This window comes from Trachemys scripta, chromosome 3 (genome assembly GCF_013100865.1).
Source record: "Trachemys scripta elegans isolate TJP31775 chromosome 3, CAS_Tse_1.0, whole genome shotgun sequence".
NCBI classification, from domain to species: domain Eukaryota; kingdom Metazoa; phylum Chordata; order Testudines; family Emydidae; genus Trachemys; species Trachemys scripta.
In genome coordinates this window covers 42,367,595-42,388,564 of record NC_048300.1, presented here as the reverse complement: position 1 = coordinate 42,388,564, position 20,970 = coordinate 42,367,595, and the positions used below count along the sequence as shown (strand labels likewise).

The window sequence follows — 20,970 nt, the reverse complement described above, 5'->3', positions numbered from 1 at the left end:
AGAAATAGCTATAATTGCAATGAGTCAGAGGCTTGATGAAAGGAAGGAGATTAGAGCAGATGGCTCCTACATACAGTCAACACATAGATCAGCTATATCAGAGGACTTTGGTCCATCAGGAGTAAGAACTGAGAAATGCTTGTGAAGTTCACTTGAAGGCATAAGACAGACATCTACCTCTCCCTGTAGAAGTGATATCGTTCTCTTGACATGCTCAGCTCTCCTTAGAGTATATGTTTCTATGGGTACTCCACCCTATGATTTGTGTGTGTGTGTGTGTGTGTGTGTGCGCGCGCGCACGCGCGCCTGTGTGCTCTCTACCAGAGCCTGCAAAGCAGTGTCTGTGGGTCTGTGCAGAGCAGCACCTCGTGCTTCCAAATAAGGGCATATAAACAGTCACGAAGCTGCTGCCACTCACCTCCTTCTCAACCACCTCTGGCTTGAGACAGAGCAGTTGCATGTCCACTGTTCTCAGCTTCCCACTTTTCTTAACATAGACATTTTTCTTTTTTCCCTTTAGTTCAGTTATTTTATTTCTTCACTCCTGTTCTGTTTAGAAGGGGGCTTTTTACCCCTCCCCCCTTTTTTTTCTTTAGAACCCATGTTTTTAGTCTCTAGGTTATGCAGAAGACCCTGGGGTTTAAGCCCTGCCAGACTTGCCCCGGGTCTTTGCCCCATAGTGATGGGCATTGTAGCTGCCTCCACTGCCTCGGAGACACCTACCCACATCCTGTCAAAATGTATGGTCTGCACAGGGTTTAAAGGCAGGTCTAGAAAAGCCAGAAAGGCTAGACTTAAGAACCTTTTAATGGAAAGCTCACTAACCCCAGCGGGATCCCCTCCTCTCCCTGCCCTCCGGTATTTCAGCCTCAACGTCCCAGGCTGCTCTGGTAGCTGTTGCAGTTCCAGCAGCACCTTCACAGGTTAAGATATCTAAAAACAAGCCTCTTTCTCTTGCAAGGGAAACGAGGAGGGGTATAAATCCCACTCTAGGGAGACCTTGCATCTCTCAAGGGGTCAAGGGCCTTGAGCAATCTACTTTCCCAGATGCTTTGCTGAATGACTCCATCCCCACTTTAGAGGCAGACTATCCACTTCCTGCATGATCAGCATGGGCTATTCATTTGCTTCCACTCTTTCTCTCCCTTCTCTTTTCCCCATCTCTTTTCAGGGACCCCTCTCACAAAGAGCTCTTAAAACAAGAGGTCCTGTCCCTCTTACTCCTGGGGGCGATTGAGCCAGTTCCCCCAGAATTCGTTGGAAGAGGGTTCGATTTCAACTATTTCCTACTCCCCAAGAGGGGCTGAGGATGGAGACCAATTCTTGACCTCAGAAACCTGAGTGCACACGTCCCATCACAGCACTTCAAGATGGTGATGCTAACCACTGTAACTCCATCAATAGATCTGAGAGACTGGTTCATCACCCTCAACTTCCAGGATGCCTACCCATCCCACAAATGTTTGTTTCATAATAGGCTCAGAACACTACCAGTATTAAGTCCTTCCCTTTGGGTTCTCCATGGCCTTGGGGGTCTTTACAAAGCTGCACTCAGCAATGGTGGCTCATTTACATCAGTGGGGCTTAGCAGTATTCCCATACCTGGACAGTTGGCTTCTCAGGGGTCAATCAGCTCTAGTGGTCCAGTTGTCAACTTCTAGGGCTCTAACCCTATTTCAGTCTCTGGGCCTTTGTATCAATCAGCAGAAATCTACATTGACCCCAGTCCAAAGAGTAGACTTTTTCGGAGCCTCTGTAGACTCCCTTACTGCCTATCTCCCCAAAGAGATTTTCTACTCTCTCTAGTCTTATCTCAGCAATACAGTACAGCCTGCAAACTGCAAGAACCTGCCTACAACTCGGGCCGCATGTCGGCCTCAGGTGCTTTCACATGTGGCTTGACACTGTGTACATCCCAAACAGTGACTCCAAACTCATCACAGTACCTCAAAGTTTTGGTCTCTCTCAGGTAGTGGAAGGACCCACTGAAGGTCTCCATAGGAACCCCTTCATCAGACCCCCCCCCCCCGCCCTCAAAAATCCTCCCAATAGCTAAATATCTCTTCTCTTTTGAGATGCGGGAGGAGCTCACCTCCAAGAAGCCACAGCCCATGGCAAGTGGTCTACACCAGAGGTCTCACTCCACCTCAATATCCTGTTCAGTATGCTTATCAGCACTTCCTGCTCAGGGCCAGTTCATCAGAATAATGCTGGACAACAGGGAAGCAATATAATATAGCAACCAACAGGGTGAAGCCAAGAGCCAAGTCCTTACTCGCAGATTCACTAAAACCGTGGAACTGGTGCATTTCCCATCAGATGAAAATCCCAGCATTTTATCTTTCAGGCCTACAGAATGCAATTGCAGATTCCCTGAGCAGAAAATTCCTTCAGGACCATGAATGGGAACTCAATTATTCTGTTTTTCACAGCATCTGCCAGACCTGGAATCTCCCAGAAGCAGACCTTTTAGTCACCCCAAAGAACATGAAATGTCACCTTTTCTGCTCCTAGGGAGAACATGGCTGCAATTCATTGTGAGATCCCCTGATAATACTGTGGTCCTGTATTCTGCTGTATGCTTATCCATCGCTACCTCTCATTCTCAAGACATTACTCAAACTGCAACAGGAAAGAGCAAGGGTTATCCTCATAGCGCTGCCCTATCCAAGACAAGTGTGGTACTCTAACCTCCTTCGTCTATCTGTCGCAGTGCCTCTCTGTCTTCCTCTCTCAGGAAGAATCTCCTGTCACAGAACTCTGTGACCCGTATCCATCTAAACCCCTCCTCCCTGAACCTGGGAGGATGCTTCTTGAGCCTGGAGCTAAGCTGTTAAGATAAGTCCAGTCAGTTCTCCTATCTAGCAGGAAACCTTAGTTTTGCAAGTTTTTGTAAGGTTACTTACTTACGCGTCCATTCCCAGTGTTCGCTTCAATTTTCTTAAGCATCAGAAGTTCCACTGTCTAAAATCCTAGATTACCTAAATCCTAGATTTAAATCCTTGATTTAAAGAGTCAAGGTTTTTCAGCGAGCTCAGAGTACATTTGGCTGCTATAATAGCCTTCCACTCTCTCATTGAGGGCTTCTCAATTTTTGCCCACAATACTACAGCCAGATTCCTCAAGGGCATGTATAACTTGTTTCTCTCTGTACAGAACCTGGCCCACCAGTGGGATCTTAATTTGGTTCTCAATGCCCTGAGGAAACCCTCCTTTTACCAGTGGCTACCTGTTCCCTCCTTCACCTCTCTCTCACGATCTTATTCTTTATAGCTATCATTTTGACTAGACAAATGGAAAAGCTTGGTGGTCACATGGCAGACCCACCGTTTACTACCTTCAATAGAGATAGTTATACTATGTCTCCATCTTCACTTTCTCCCTGAGGTCTCTTTAAAATACCATATTAAACAAGAAATCCATCTACCAGCATTCTACCTAGAGCCTCATGCTTCCAGAGAGGAAACTAGCCTACATACCTAGATGTCAGAAGGGCTCTTGCCTTCTACCTTGACAGGACTACGATGTTCAAGGCGTCCAGATTATTTGTATCATTTGCAGAGATGGTGAAGGGATAGCCTATTTCCACGCAGACTGTCGAAGTGGGTTTCAGGATGCATTTTAACTAGGGCTGTCAAGCAATTAAAATAATCACGATTAATCGCACGATTAAAAAAATTAATTGTGCGATTAATCGCGCTGTTAATAATAGAATGCCATTTATTTAAATATTTTGTGATATTTTCTACATTTTCAAATATATTGATTTCAATTACAACAGAATACAAAGTGTACAGTGCTCACTTTATATTTATTTTTGATTACAAATATTTGCACTGTAAAAAACAAAAGAAATAGTATTTTTTCAATTCACCTAATATAAGTACTGTAGTGCAATCTCTTTATCATGAAAGTTGAACTTACAAAAGTAGAATTATGTAAAAAAAAAAACAAACAAAAAAAAACCTGCATTCAAAAATATAACAATATGAAACTTTAGACCCTACAAATCCACTCAGTCCTACTTCAGTCAATCACTTAGACAAACACATTTGGTCACAATTTGCAGGAGAGAATGCTGCCCACTTCTTGTTTACAATGTCACCTGAAAGTGAGAACAGGCTTCAGATGGCACTGTTGTAGCCAGCGTCACAAGATATTTACATGCCAGATCTGCTAAAGATTCATATGTTCCTTCATGTTTCAACATGGGGCGGGGGAGGGATAGCTCAGTGGTTTGAGCATTGGCATGCTAACCCCAGGGTTGTGAGTTCAATCCTTGAGGGGGCCACTTAGGGATCTGGGGCAAAATCAGTACTTGGTAGTGAAGGCAGGGGGCTGGACTCGATGACCTTTCAAGGTCCCTTCTAGTTCTGTCAGATAGGTATATCTCCATATCTTAAAAATATAAATATTAACCACAATTCCAGAGAACATGCATCCATGCTGGTGATGGGTTCTGCTTGATAACAATCCAAAACAGAGTGGATCAACAATGTTCATTTACATCAGCTGAGCCAGATGCCACCAGCAGAAAGTTGATGGTGGTTGTTCTTTGTTTTGTTTTTTGGTCGTTCAGGTTCTGTAGTTTTTGCATCTGAGTGTTGCTCTTTTAAGACTTCTGAAAGCATGCTCCATAACTTATCCCGCTCAGATTTTGGAAGGCACTTCAGATTCTTAAAGCTTGGGTCAAATGCTGTAGCTATCTTTAGAAATCTCACATTGGTACCTTCTTTGCGTTTTGTTTAATCTGCAGTGAAAGTGTTCTGAAAACGAACAACATGTGCTGGGTCATCATCCAAGACTGCTATAACATGAAATATATGGCAGAATGCAGGTGAAACAGAGCAGGGGACAGACAATTCTTCCCCAAGGAGTTCAGTCACAAATTTAATTAACGCATTATTTTGTTAATGAGCACCATCAGCATGAAAGCATGTTCTCTGGAGTGGTGGTTGAAACATGAAGGGACATATGAATCTTTAGCAGATCTGGCACGTAAATACCTTGCAGTGCCTGCTACAAAAGTGCCATGCATATGCCTGTTCTCACGTTCAGGTGACATTGTAAATAAGAAGCAGGCAGCAGTATCTCCTGTGAAGGTAAACAAACTCGTTTGTCTTAGCAGTTGGCTGAACAAGAAGTAGGAGTGAGTGGACTTGTAGGCTCTAAAGTTTTACATTGTTTTGGTTTTGAGTGCAGATATGTAACAAAAAAAATCTACATTTTAAAGTTACACTTTCACGATAGAGATTGCACTATAGTACTTGTATGAGGTGAATTGAAAAATACTGTTTCTTTTGTTTATCATTTTTACAGTGCAAATATTTATAATAAAAAATAATATTAAGTGAGCGCTGTATTCTGTTGTAATAGAAATCAATATATTTGAAAATGTATTAAATACTTTTGGATATTTTTCTATATTTCAGTTGGTATTCTATTGTTAACAGTGCGATTAATTGCGATTAAATTTTTTGAGTTAACCATGATTAATCGACAGCCCTAATTTTAACCTGTTGTGAATCTAATGGGATGTAGCCCCCTCAGAGTTAATAGCACACTTCACTAAGGCTCAGCGCTCCAGATGTAGACTACTGAAAGATGTTCCTGTAGCAGAAATCTGTAGGACTGCAACTTGGTCTTCCATTCGCACTTTTGCCAAGCATTACACCATCTTACCTGTTTCCAGAGATACTACCTTTGGTGACCCAGTCCTCCTAACCACCTTGGACTTGCCTTTTCAGCACCCACCTTCTTGTTGAGTTTACTGCTTGGGAGTCTCCTACAATGTAGCATCCATAGGGACACATACTCGAAGAAGATGGAGAGGTTACTTACAGTAACTTGAGTTCTCTGAGATGTTTTGACTCTATGGGTGCTCCACTTCCCACCCTCCTTTCCCCTTGGCTGTAGTCGAACAGGAACTGAGTGGCGGTGGGTCCACGCCTGCTTATATTCCTGAGGTTGGAAGCATGAGGTGCTGGTCTGCATAGGCCTGCAGATACTGTTTTGCATTCTCCAGTCGAGAGTGCACAGACATGCGTGCATGCTGTGGTGATGCACCCATAGTGACAAAACATCTAAAAAATCTCAAGTTACTAGGTGAGTAACTTCTCCTTCTGTGCTGTATATTCGTCTAGGAGGAATCAGTTGAAGAGTCTGAATTCCACAGATACTATTTGAAATTGTTGTCAGCTCTTCACCCGTATGCTGAGTTACTCATCCTGATGAACAGGTTTTGGCCAGGCAACTAAACTATTGATTCATTATTTTTCCCGTACATGGTCATTCATTAGATTTGGATGCTGCTCTTTGGTTAGAATTGTTCATTCCACCATAGTGGAAGCAGTTTGGCTTTTTCTTTCACTTCTTCCAAGTTCAGATGTCCACTGCTGGACTGCAGCAGCACTGAGCCCTAACACCAGCTTAAACTGCCTCTCATCGAGAGCACAGCTTTAGGGTTGCTGTTCTTTAAAACTGAGTGCTTTCAAGTCGAAGAAGCTCTGACTGCTAGGAGAATCAAATGAATTGGATTTTCAGTAATTGGCACCTGTTGGTGCTTTTAGAATAACCTGAGGATCTGGTTTCTTGTGCTTTGTGTGTCAGTGCATCCTGTCCCACCCATGACTGGCTTCCTTCAACAATATAGCAGAGTTCTACCGTAGCAAATAGTTGCAGTTTCTTTACCAGCAGACATTTCAAATAGCTGGGCTCTGCAGAAAAAAAGGAAGCCTGAATTTCTCTCGTCTCCGCACAGATTCTTCTGTGTGAGCCACAGCAACCCGTCCCAAGTTGTCATTTTATTGTGCCTGTTTGCAGTTATCCACAGAGCAATGCAGTAGGTAATGGTGTAATAATTTATACCACCAGCCTGCTAGCACACAATCCAAAAGGCTGTAATCTTTAAATAAAATAGTATTAAAGACACAATTGCCCCAGATGTGGCACAGCTGTTAAAATAGTGCAACAAGTCAAAAGCAATTCTGAGATAGTTTGGTTGAACTGTTAGGGTCTAGACCAAGAAGGTTTAAGATGACACCAATAACTATTGCTCAGTATAAGAAATTGTGGGACTTTTTGACAGTGGAGTTATTTGCATAAAAGCACAATGGCAATATACTAGTGGTCTCCAAGGAAAAAACATCAAGGCACAAAAGCAATAGATCTCTAGAATTTCTACAGAATAATCCTCTTTCAAGGGCTTCCAAAGAGAGCATTCTAGAAAGCCCAAGTTATCAGTTTTGTGTCCTAGAAACAGCAAATGGTAAGACTGCCTAAACATCAGAAGATTGTGAAGAGCCAGCAGAGCTACCTAAATTCTCCAAGTGTTCAGGATTCTCGTCTGGCGTGTATCGGAAGTCTGATTTTGGAACGCTGAAATAGTTTTTTCACTTTGAAAAGTGCATTCCTTGAGAACAATAGCAGTAACCTTGGTTCCAGAACTGTATGTAGTATATGAGGAAATATGTAAAGCAGCCACCTGGTCATTGATGCAATTAGTAGAAGTCAGACATGCAGTGGGGTGTGCCATGCTGTAGCGTATCAGGAATCTTCCATTAGCATCAGTCTTGTTTTATAGGCAGCACATGTAATGACACCTATAGTTCAGGTTGCCTACTACTACCCATTGCAAAACCATAGAACTTTGTCACACTTGAACAGTTCTGGCTGGAATTTTTCATGCCAGGTGTCTGCCTGGGGCTGCTTTTTTTTTTTTTTTTTTGGTGAAGGATGGGTGGGAATTTCAGCAAAAATGATTCAGCTGTTTACTAGAATGTTAGGGAAAATATATTCTTCTAACCATGTTGACAAATTTGTTGTAAGGTTCTTTGAGAAGCTCTAGTGCCTCCATCACAAAAATATTATGTGACCATGTAATTAATTGTCTCATAATGCATATACACAGGGGAGTAGAATTAGAATTGCATGGGCAAACTTTATTCTGGCATTTCCTAACTTTGCAAAATCAAGCATGCAAATGTTTTCTCTTTTAATATAATTTTGTTTTACGTAATGTGTATAGTTTCAAATCCCTCTTAAATGGCTACTGCTAAATTCCTTTTGTTGGAATCTAGAAATTTGTCAGGGGGAAAAAGAGGAGAAATATTGGGAGAAATACTGCAAATTTCCTTTCTTGGGCCTGTCAGGTGCACTGATTCAAAACCCCTTAATTGAGAATTGTTATGATAATCACAAACACAGATACAGGCACTTACGCATTTATCATGTATTTCATGATGGTGCATCACAGGCATTTTTCTACTACCTTATTTCTTCTTTATTTAGGAAGTCTAGTTTAATTTTTTAGATACTGGTTCTCTAAAAGGATTTGACTAGCCTTCAGTAGGATTCCATCCATGTATCACCAGATGTTCTAAAGGCTGTAGTTTAAATATGTGAATAAAAGTATTACTCCTCATAGGTTTCTAAGGCCCACTCAATAGTGACCATACAATAGCATTTCAACAGGGTTTTAATACACACAGCAGCGCTAAAATGGTAGTTGATTACAACCAAGGCCTCATATCTCTGATGATACCGTATGCTTAAATTTATGTGCCACATTCTACGTCTATGAAACACATTTCCACCCCCAGCTCTCACTGCATAAAGAGGCCCCACTCTTGTGCATCTAGTGGGTTGGGACAGGAGAAACAGATTGTAGTTGCCACCCTGCATTTCCCTCCCCTTCTACTATGACTTGAAGCATGCCGTTTTCTATATTGAACTTCTAAGGATCTCAAGAGTGAGGCATGAACTCTGGCCCCTCAATACCTCTCTGGTCTGTTACAAGTCTTTTGCTCCCCTCAGTCCCTTCTCTCCTGTGCCAAGGCCCATGGGAGCGGGACCAGCATTTCTGAACACTTTAGGGGTAAAACTCTATATATGCTGTATCATGTTGGGTCTACAGTCTGCAACAAGACTGCTGTTTGGATTGGAGTATCAGGTATACAGAAGCCTAATTCATAGTAAAGATTAAACTTTAGTGCATTTGTCCTGTTTTTTTAAATGCGGATTAATTTTAAAAAATTATAGTTTATATCTGTCTCTGGGAAGCAAACTTTCATTAATATATATTTTTTTAAAAAGGGAATTTTCTAATGATGTACACAGGTCTGTTTGTATTCATATTTGAGTCCTCGCCTCTGTAAGTTATACAGGCTCTTAATTGTAACCACCTTGATGCTATAATATGTTCAATATCCTATTTCCCCATTTAAAATAATTAGAAATAAGAATATATTTGGTAGTTTGAACCTTTACTAGTTTAGTAAAGAGTAGTGGTAACTTCTACAAAGTTTTCATTTTAATGTTTGTTTGTAGTTGGTGTATGAATTTTTCCTGAGATTTTTGGAGAGCCCAGATTTCCAGCCTAGTATTGCAAAGCGATACATTGATCAGAAATTTGTACAGCAGGTGAGTGTAACATTTTTATATTTAATAGTTAATTAACTCTTAACTGAAAGGGATGCTGTTGTGGTGTTGGTTTGTATTGCACAGCTGAATATCTAAATAATACAGCATAATTTACTTGTACAGGTCATAAAATAACCAGCTTTATTAAAATGTAATTCTTTGTATTTTAACATGAGAATCCTTTGTTTGCCAACTATTATATTAGCAGAAGAACATCTATATAGACTACATGTAATCTGGGAATTCAGAACCATATAAAACATAGAGATAATACTGAGTTGTTACAGTTCTTTTTCTTAACCTACAGTAGTTTCAGTTTGTGGAACAAATTGAAGTTTCTTAGTGATATACTGTACTGTTTACCCATGAAATAGATAATCCTCAGTGCTGTGCTATTGTAATGGTTTTGTGACTCTAACTACATAAGCTAATATTTTTGTGATGGTTCTCAGGGCACCCAGGACTGTAAGTCGCCTTGTTACCCCCAGCATCCAGCACGAGGGAGGCTTGCCTGTGCCTAGCTGGTTGTCAGCTCCGTAACACTACCAGTCTTTCAGCCACTGAAGCACTCTCTTCTGGGCTCTGCCAGCCTTGTCTTTTCCTTGCATATTAACAATAGATGCATCCCAGTCCCCAAGTCCCTTTTGAAACATTCTGTTGTGATATCCAGCCCCTGACACCGGTTAGTCACAGAAATCCCAGGTCCTCTGCCTCAAAAGTACCCCAAGTTTACCAGTTTTACCTTAAAGCACCTCTCCTGTATGACACACAGCACTCGTAATAAAACAGGAGCTTTATTAAAGAAAGGAGAGAATTATGCTACAAACAAGAGGCAGTGATGGAAACAAATAGTTACAATACATAACAAAATAATAAAACTCAAACCTGGGTCAACACTTTATATTTATCTTTCCTATCTAAAAATAGGTTTTCCTCCCAAAGTTCAGTCTGTTGCAGAGCTGGCTGCCTTCACAGTAACTAGGATCCAGTTTTTCATGAGAACACCCCTGCTCCTCACGGTGTCTCCTCAATAAAAGGATCCAAAGTGCCTTTCCTCACTGCATTATGTTGAAAGTCTTTTGTCTTTATTCATAGGCAGGGTGATTCTCTGTTTGTTTGTTGTATTGTTCCTTTTTTACCTCCAAGTGGTTTCGATTACTTGCAGTTGTCTCTGATGGCTTTCCATTGAAAGTCTTGGAATGGAGCAAGGCTAGACAGTTGAGCCTTGCATTCCATCACTAGGTAACCAAGGCAGGGTGACAACTCTCGCTTGTTTGCTTGAGTGGGCCATCACTGAGATATATGTAATCCCCGTTTGACTAACATCTACTCCCAAGTCCCTAAAGCATACTTCCAATATAAATACATTATTCTCTAAATATTACCTGTACTTACATCTCACAGGATTATGAATCTTGACAAGTTATGAACAAGAAAACAGTTAGTATAAATAAAAGCATAAAATGTGTAATGCATCATATTTGTTTTGAAATGAGAAGTCATTTAGATACATTTTCTGTTACCTCCCGATATCCGATCCAGACAGAAAGTATTCATAGTTGTGATGGCTGAGATTTTTTTTGTTCTACAGCTTTCTTTATAAAAGCACCATAATTCTGTCAGAACCTCACTCTTTCCTTTCTCCTGAGAAAATGTACATGATTCTTATCTTTTCATTTTACAGAATGTAGGCCCTGATCCTGCAAACACAAATATATTGCTTAACTTTAAACACATGAATAGTTTTGTTGAAATCAGTAGGCTACCTGTGCCTATTTAAGCATGTGTATGTCTTTAAGGATAGGGGCCTTAAATAAATATCTCACCATCATTTGTGAGCATCGTTTACACATTTTTGAAGCTATAAAGTGCAGTACTTTCTAAATGTTATTAAATAAAATTATACAAAACTGTAATCAAAATGATTTATCTAAAGACATTTTAATCCCAGTTGAAATGACTTAACTGAAGTGCATTGTATAAGAAGCTTCATGTTGGGTTTGGGTGTAGTTTTTAGAAGATTAAATGCTAAGGGACAGTAAAATAAAGCTGCTGAGTTAACAAGTTACATTTATTTATTTAGTATTGAATATTTGAACAGAATTGTAAGTAACAGTGTTGTTTGCTTCTAATAATACTTAAATGATTTGTGAATTAGAATTAACAAAATGACAGTTTAATTCTTTTTAAAAAGTAATCTCTCAGATATATTTCTTTTAAAGCTGTTGGAGCTTTTTGATAGTGAAGACCCACGAGAGCGTGATTTCCTAAAGACAGTCCTTCATCGAATCTATGGAAAATTCCTTGGACTAAGGGCATTCATCAGAAAACAAATCAACAACATTTTCCTCAGGTACATTATAGATTTAGTTCTTTATATAGCCTAGCCTGTTGCGGGATTCAGTGTGGATATTACAAGCCTGGCACAGACGCTGGGTAGGTATTTGGCTCGCTAGTTCATTCTGACTTCACTGCTATTTCCATAAATCCACACTAGCTGGATTCAAACTAGCTTGGGTAGGCTAGCCTAGCTTTTGCTGTGAAGACATACCATAAACCCCAAAAGAGCCAACTGACTTTTAACTTTGAAGAAAAACAAATGTTAGAAATAAAATAAAATGCATTTGATAAGGAGCTTCACATTTAGAAATTATTTCCCCCCTCTTAGTTTCATTTTATTAGTGTACTGAGTGCTATTACATCTTATTTTTAACAGGTTTATATATGAAACAGAACATTTTAATGGTGTTGCTGAACTACTTGAGATATTGGGAAGGTAAGTTTGGTTCAATAATATAAAATGAACAGTTGAACATTATTTTGTGTTCCTATCCAATTATTTTGGGGTGGGGTGAAAGAATTGTTCTGATGTTTATAGTGATGAACTGAGGTCATTGGTATATTTTTATATTTCCATGTTGCTATGCAAATATAGAATTAGAAAAGTGTACTTTTCTGTAAATCTTAGAGATGATTGGCAAAAGATTTCTTTTTAAATTGGGCTTCTCTTTTTGGCTTTGGCATGATGCATGAAAAGCATGAAAGGTAGCTTTTTCCTTAAAAAGGGCTTTGTTTTCACTTGCTTATGCTTTTATCTTTAAAATATTGACACTTCTTAATCTTGGCTTTGCTAAGAGACTAGTTGTGTATCTCAGAGGAGTATATTGTTAGTTCTTACACCTAAATTGAAGATATTAAATCTTTAACAGGTTTTTCCTTTTCTACCATGTTAGTCATTAAAGCTTTGTAGGTGTTAAAATAGTCTGACTGAATATCCTTTCCCCTCACAGTTGCTCATCTTTCCCACTCTGAGATTTTTGTGATGGTACTCCACAGTTGACATAGATCTATTCTGCACTGGTGAAATTTACCAAAAAAATTCCCACCGTTTCAGCTGAACACTTGTTAAAGTTAATGAGAGTTGGAGGGAGACTGAGCTTCAATGATCAGAACCATGTTTATTACTGCTTCAATTAGACTTGCCTTTTAGCAGGTTTAACTAAAACACTGATTCTTCCTGCAAGAGCATCTCTATAGTAGGGCTCCCGTATAAAGGATTAGCTGAGTCATTGAGGATTTTTTGGTAAATTTCACTGGTGTAAACATGGCAATGGTGTCTACCCTTAAGAAGCAGGACCTGAATTTGTAAGGTAAAAAGCAAACTACTACCTCCTCTCCAGCCCCCATTTTAAAAAAAGCCACCAAAACAAATACACTTTCAGGCCTTATTTATGTGTCAAAGTAGTAAAATAGGACACAAGTCTATGTCTTCTCTTTCAAAGTCACCTTTTAATTATTGTGGGTGGACAGTGTGTCAGTCTCACTAAGCTCTATGGTTAATGTGCCTTGCTAAGCTCCACAGTGATTTCAAGAGGGAAAAATCTTAGAAATTTGAGTCTGGATTATCACCAGAGATCACAAAAGAACTGAACTTGTCTACTACAGACATTGATAACTGAGGTATGGCCTTATACCTACTGATAATAGCTGAGGATGGGCTTCCTGCCCACTTCCCAGTCCCTAAAGTAATAGGCACATTTTGTAAAGTACATATAAAAAAGTCAGCTTTGAGTACAGTAGTTCTCAATCTAGCAAGAAAAAGAGAAAGTTTCCCACGTTTTTTTAAAGATGAGATAATTGTGCTTATTCATGTTTTTCAGCATTATTAATGGTTTTGCACTGCCATTGAAAGCAGAACACAAACAGTTTCTTATGAAGGTATTGATTCCTATGCATACTGCTAAGGGATTAGCTTTGTTTCATGCACAGGTAGGTTTTTTGGAAAATTATTGGAACAGAATATATTTTATTAATATATAAATATATATAAACCTTACAATTTTTTCCATACTTGGAGGAAAAAGAAATTGAGAAGTTTTAAATGTTCTTTCTGACATAATGTTTTTTAACAGACACTGTTAAGAGTAGAAGAGCACAACAATGTGGCTTAAAGTCATGGCCTGCATTTGAAAACTTGGTTTTTACTGGTTTATCATAACTCAGACATTATTTAAGCTTGGTACTTTTTTGTATTGTCATCTTCATGTAACAAATACTGTTACAAATACTATTTACAAAAGAATAGAGGAATCTTGAATGTTTTTCTTTGAGAAGCATATTATTTTTTTCTTCTTTGAGTGCTTCTTCATGTCAATTCCAACCAGGTGTGTGCGTTCGCACGTGCACAGTAGCCGGAAGATTTTTTCCCTAGCAACATCTGTGGGGTCAGCCTGGGCGCCCCTTGGAGTCACGCCATCATGGCGCCCAATAAAGGGCCTTGCCGACCTACCACCCCCACAGTTCCTTCTTACCGCCAGTGACAGTAGCTGGAATTTACCTTTGCTGTTGCTTCGGCAAGCAGCTTAGCAATACTTTAGGTTTTCGCTGTAGATAGATAGTTTTAGTTGGTTAATATAGCATAGTTAGTTCACTTATAAGTTTCAGTTATGGGGGAGTCCCCCCCTCGTTTTTCTTCTCCCCTTATTTGGTACCAGGGCATGCCGTGATCCACGGGCTTCAAAACTTGCCAAGACTGCATGACGCGCATGCCTAAAAGTACCCCCACACCTCCTGTTTATGGTGTCTGGGCGAGGATCACCAAAAAAACCGCTGGAAAATCTGCTGGAAATTCTGACCGAGAACTCTTAAAGAGAGGGAGCAGTGGCTTAAAATCCTCCTCATGGAGGCAGATCTCCAACCTCAGTTGGACCCAGGCGCTGAGGATCCCAGTCCCAGTACATTGTCTTTGGCACGAAGCGCTCCAGTGCCGTCGTTAAGAGATCCGGCGTTGAAGAAAGACGCTGCCAAGGAGGCTCTGCACCGTCATGAAGCCTCTTGGGGGCATTCCAGCCTTTGGCTCCAGTCCCAGTCGCTGGCGCAAAAGAAGAAGGGGACAGAAAGAGGCTGATCCTCCTTGGCAAGATCCAGGGACCAGCCGTCAGTGGCACCTCAGTCGGGCGATGGCTCCGAGGCTCATCCTGGACTTGCGAGAACTCAATGAGTTTGTGAAGAAACTCAAGTTCCGCATGGTCTCGTTGGCCTCCATCATCCCCTCACTGGATCTAGTAGACTGGTATGCTGCCCTCGACTTGAAGGACGCTTACTTTCATATTGCAATCACTCAGCCCCATAGGAAGTACCTCAGGTTTGTGGTGAACAATACCCACTACCAATTTACAGTCCTTCCATTTGGCCTGTCGGCAGCACCTCGAGTCTTCACCAAGTGCATGGCAGTCATTGCTGTGTTCCTGCTCAGGCACCAGTTACTGGTGTTTCTAGAAGTACCTTGATGACGGGCTGATCAAGGGCCACTCCAGGACCCAAGTGGAAGCTCAAGTCAAATTCATCAGGGCCACCTTCGATAACCTGGGTCTCCTTCTAAATGAAGCAAAATCAACTTTGTCCCCCGTTCAGAGGATAGAGTTTATAGTGGCAGTACTGGACTCGACCCAAGCCAGGGCATACCTGCCGGAAGCGAGGTTCCAGACCCTGGCTGTTATCATTCGCGGTCTCAGACAGTTTCCCACCACCACAGCAAGAAACTTCCTGAAGCTTCTGGGACACATGGCTGTCTGTACCTACGTTATTCAGCATGCCAGACTCAGGCTCTGACTGCTCCAGTCATGGTTAGCATCAGTGTATCAACCAGCACGGGACAGCTTGGACAGGATTGTGACCCTGCCTCGCTCGGTCCTTGATTCCCTTCTGTGGTGGCTCGACTCTGAGGAGGTGTGCTATGGGGTCCCCTTCACCAATCCACAGCCATCTCTTTCGCTAGTGACGGACGCATCAGAGTTGGGCTGGGGAGCACATCTAGAAGACCTCAGGACTCAGGGTCTCTGGTCTCAGGCGGATCTGGCTTTCCACATCAACGTCAGAGAGCTGAGAGTGGTGCACCTGGCATGCCAAACCGTCCAGGCATACTTACCGGGACAATGTGTATCAGTTATGATTGACAACACTACGGCAATGTTCTATATCAACAAACAGGGGTGTACGCTCTTCTCCCCTGTGTCAGCCCTCATGCTGTCGAACTTCTGTGTAGAACATTCAATACACCTATAAGCGTCGTATTTTCCCAGGGTACAGAATGAGCTGGCAGGTCCTTTCAAAGTGGTGCCTTCGCCCAGACATCATGAATTCAATCTTCCAGAGGTGAGGATTTCCCCAGATAGACTTATTCGCCACATGATGCAACAGGAAGTGCCAGCTGTTCTGCTCCTTCCAAAATCACAGCCCGGGCTCTAGCGCAGACGCATTCCTCCTCCCACAGGGAGGTTGTCTTCTATACGCCTTTCTGCCCATACTACTCATTCACAAGATACTTCTCAAGATCTGGAGGGAACGAGTTCAGGTCAAATTGATAGCTCCAACCTGGCCCCACCTGCACTGGTACACGTTTCTCCTAGATATGTCCATGGAAGCTCCAGTTGCCCTGCTGCTCTTCCCGGACCTTATGACACAAGATCACGGTTATCTCCAACATACAAACCTCGGGTTGCTGCACCTCATGGCGCGGAAGCTCCGTAGTTGAACCCGGTGGAGGTTTCCTGTTCAGACTAGGTTAGACAAGTCCTCCTTGGCAGCAGGAAACCCTCTACAAGAGCTACCTACCTTGCCAAGTGGAAGAGATTTTCAATCTGGTCAGCACAGCACCATTCGTTCCCAACACTAGCCTCAGTGCTGCTTATTTTGGACTACCTCCTCCATCTGAATCAGCAGGGGCTTTCGATGTCATCAGTAAGAGTTCACTTGGCCGTCATCTCGGCCTTCCACCCAGGCGTGGAAGGCCGCTCTGTCTTTACTAACCTGATGGTCTGCCAGTTTCTAAAAAGTCTCGACAGGCTATACCCTCATGTCTGGCAGCCTGGCTCGGCTTGGAACCTCAATCTGGTTCTTTCTAGACCCATGGGATCGTCCTTTGAACCCTTGGCGTCGTGCTCCCTGTCCTACTGCTCTTACAAGGTCACGTTCCTGGTTGCGATAACCTCAGCCAGGAGGGTGTCTGAACTTAAGGCCCTAACATCAGAGCCCCCTTACACCGTGTTCTATAAGGTTCAGCTCAGACCTCATCATGCTTTTCTACCGAAGGTTGTATCAGTTTCACATTAACCAGGACATCTTTCTCCCGGTATTCTATCCTAAACCGCATTCCAGCAGCAGGGAGCAGAGACTTCACTCACTGGATGTCCATAGGGTGCTAGCCTTTTACATTGAGAGAATGAAGCCGTTCAGAAAATTGGTCCAGTTACTCATGGCGCATTTCGTTATGGATCACGTCCTGCATTTGTGAGTGCTACATCTTGGCAGGGGTTCCTGCACCTCCAATCACAGCGCACTCCACCAGGGTGCAGGCTTCATCAGCAGTGTTCCTGGCTCAGGTTCCCACTAAGGAAATCTGCAGAGCGGCAATGTGGTCCTCCATTCATACTTTCACCACGCGCTATGTGATTACCCAGCAGGCCAGAGACGATGCGGCCTTTGGACGAGCAGTGCTGCAATCAGTGGACAACTCCGACCCCACCTCCTGAACTTGGACTTATGAGTCACCTGATTGGAATTGATGTGAACAAGCACTCGAAGAAGAAAAAACAGTTACTCACCTTCTTGTAACTGTTGTTCTTCGTGATGTGTTGTTCATGTCCATTCTATAACCACCTTCCTACCCCTCTGTTGGAGTAGCCAGCAAGAAGGAACTGAGTGGGTGGCAGGTCTGCAGGGCTCTTTATTAGGCGCCATGAAGGTGCGACTCCAGGGGGCACCCAGACCGACCAACCCCACGGATGTTGCTGGGGGAAAATCTTCCAACTACTGTGTACGTGCGCGTGCACACACCTGATTGGAATGGACATGAACAACACATCTCGAAGAACAACGGTTACAAGAAGGTGAGTAATCCCGTTTTTCGTATGGGCTTAAACAGTTCAGATAAAGCTGCTCTACTCTGCCTAGTAAATATTGTACATTTAAAAAATATATTAAAGCAGTGATATATAATAATAGTTTTTTGGGTCTGTTACAAATTATGTAGTTATAATGTTTAATTATGGAGTGTCAGTTTTAATTCCATAGTTAAGGTTGAGTTCTGTTTTTGCCTGGATTCACACTGTATTTTTCAAATATAACAAAGAGGTTATCTTCCCCAAACTTACAGCACTTTGTGAATTTATAAATAAATCTGATAATTAGTTTGTTATAACTATTTAAAAACTGGCTCCTTTAAGTTAGTATCTGTTAGTCTTTCCTTTGTCCTGAATGATATGAACGTAATAGGAACTTCAAATTCTTCTTCGAGTGCTTGCTCATATCCATTCCATTAGGTGTGCACGCGCCGCGTGCACGATCGTCGGAAGATTTTTCTACCCTAGCAACACCGGCGGGTCGGCTGTGGAGCCCCCTAGAGTGGCGCCTTCATGGCGCTGAATATATACCCCAGCCGACCCGGCGCCCCCTCAGTTCCTTCTTACCGCCCCTGACGGTCGTTGGAACTGTGGAGCGCGGCATAGCTGTTCTCCACTCTCCCTAGCTTAGTTAGTTATTCGCAGTTGTAGTTATAGTTATAGTTCTAGTGTTTGTAGTTTAATAGTTAAGTAGCTTTAAAGTTGTTATATTTGTTAAAATAGTCCAGGGGACTAAGGGGGTCGTCTCCCCCTTTCTCCCCCGGCCGCGGGCCCGGGCTCATGCCCAGAGCTCCCGGCTTCAAGCAGTGCGCCTCCTGCGCTAAACCTATGCCCACGAGCGACCCGCACGACTCCTGTCTGAAGTGCCTGGGAGAGTCCCACCAAACAGATAAGTGCAAGATCTGTAAGGCCTTCAGACCAAGGACCAAGAAAGAGCAGGACTTTCGGCTCCGGCAACTCCTGATGGAGGCGGCACTTAGCCCGGACACTCCCTCTACGAGCCAGGCCCCGGCACCTAGCGCCTCGGTGCGCAGTGCCCCAGCAGCACCGGCAATGCCGACAGCGCGGGTAGTGTCGGACAAACCTCCCCGGCACCGGACCTCGTCGGCACCGCAGCAGGTACCTCGACGCCGGTCATTATCCCCGGGGCATAAAAAAGCCCATAAGACGGGGACCTCTGTGCCAAAGACGCCGGCTCCCCCAGTGCCGGGGGTAGAGCCGAGTGCGCCGGTGGAGCACCGGAAACAGGTGCCTCCAGCACTGTCGACTCCGGCACCGAGGCCGTTGAGTCCGGTGCAGATAGCGTCTCCACCGAGACCGGCGGTAATACAACTCCTGTCGACTCCGGAGACCTTCGTGGCGGCGAGAGACTTGATAGCTCTCACAGAGCCGGCACCGCCTCAACCACTGGCACCGACGGCACCGTTGACTCGCCCGGTCCAGTCAAGGGGGAAACCTGCCCTGATGCGCCCTCCATCGCAAGGGCTGGAACCTCGGCACCGGTCCAGGTCCCGAAGCAGGTCCCCACGCCGCTCGCAGTCCCGGCACCGAATATCACCTCGGCACCGGTCGTACTCGCGGCCAAGATCTTCGTCGCGGCACCGTTCTACGTCTCGGCACCGCTATGATCGTCGGCACCGATCAACGTCGAGACGTAGTTCTCGGCACCGCTACGGTCGACGCTCGACGTCGAGAGGCCGCTCCCGGCACCGGGCATACTCCAGGTCCTCGTCGAGGTCCAGATCCGGCTCCCGGCACCGACGAGGTCATCGGCACCGATCGCGGTCCCGGCACCATTCGCCGGCACCGCGTAGAGATAGATCATCTCCGGACCGGCACCGTGCGGCACCGCAGCCCACGGGAATCGTTTAGTCACTCTCGGCACCGCCATGGCCATCAAGATCGGTGTCTCGCTCCTCGGAGGACCTGTCGAGATCGGCATACCCCCCTCAAGGGCAAGCCGAGGAACGGAACTTGGGCCATTGGCAGGAGATGGCAGAGGACCACTCCCATGGACCATCTCACTGGTCGTTTTGGACCCCGTGGGCGTACCACCAGGAGCAAGGGGCTCCAATACCATCGACCTCTCGCTCGGGTCACTCGGTTAGAAGGGCCCCAGAATCCACCATCTCTCGGCCTCCGCCAGGGGGCATGGAGGCTTCCGTGTCCACGCCACCTGACACCATAGATCCAAGTACAGGTGATGCTCCGGCCCAAGAGCAGGGGGATCAGGACCCCCCCTTGGATCCAGTACCACCGGAGGCATCTTCCTCCTCCTCTCCGGATGAGGCAGTGGCGGGCACTTCATGTATAGGTCCCCCTCCGATAGATCTTCGGGCTCACCAGGATCTCCTGCGTAGGATGGCCCGTAATATGGACCTGCAGGCGGAGGAGATAGTGGAAGTGCAGGACCCTATCGTGAACATCCTCGGAGCGGATGCCCCATCGAGGGTGGCGTTACCCCTGATCCGCACGATACAGGTCAATGCGGATACGATATGGCAAACTCCTGCCTCTATCCCACCCACAGCGAGAGGGGTGGAAAGGAAATACTTTGTTCCGTCTAAGGACTACGGGTACTTGTATACCCACCCCCAACCGTGTTCACTGGTGGTGGCATCAGTGAACGCACGAGAGCGCCACGGCCAGCAGGCTGCAGCGCCTAAATCAAAAGAGGCTAAGCGGCTCGATTTGTTTGGCCGTAAGGTTTACTCAGCCGGAGGGCTGCAACTTAGAGCGGCGAACCAACAGGCGCTACTGAGCCGCTACAATTTTAACTCCTGGAACTCTATGGGGAAGTTTAAGGAGTTGATTCCCCAAGAGTCCAGGGAAGAGTTTGGAGCCATGGTAGAGGAGGGCAAGAAGGTGGCTCGGACCTCCTTGGACATAGCGGACTCGGCTGCGAGGACCCTGGCTTCGGGTATCGCTATGCGGAGGATCTCCTGGCTTCAAGTTTCGGGTTTGCCTCCGGAGCTGCAGCAAACCCTACAGGATCTGCCCTTTGAGGGACATGGATTGTTCTCGGACAAGACGGACTCTCGACTGCAGAGCCTCAAGGACTCGAGAACAATCATGCGCTCCCTGGGGATGCATGTTGTGGGCCCTCAGCGCAGACCATTTAGGCCGCAGCCTCAGCGCTTCTACCCCCCCC

The 20,970-nt window shown here is 44.3% G+C and overlaps 1 protein-coding gene across 1 annotated transcript in view; it reads left to right on the top strand.

The window, feature by feature from the left end:
• PPP2R5A (protein phosphatase 2 regulatory subunit B'alpha) overlaps positions 1-20,970 on the top strand; it is a 113,304-nt gene that overhangs the window by 70,331 nt on the left and 22,003 nt on the right. Inside the window, exons 4-7 of the mRNA XM_034764527.1 lie at positions 9,328-9,420; positions 11,643-11,773; positions 12,137-12,196; positions 13,581-13,689. Coding sequence (XP_034620418.1) covers positions 9,328-9,420; positions 11,643-11,773; positions 12,137-12,196; positions 13,581-13,689 — 393 coding nt within the window. The remainder of the gene's footprint in view (positions 1-9,327; positions 9,421-11,642; positions 11,774-12,136; positions 12,197-13,580; positions 13,690-20,970) is intronic.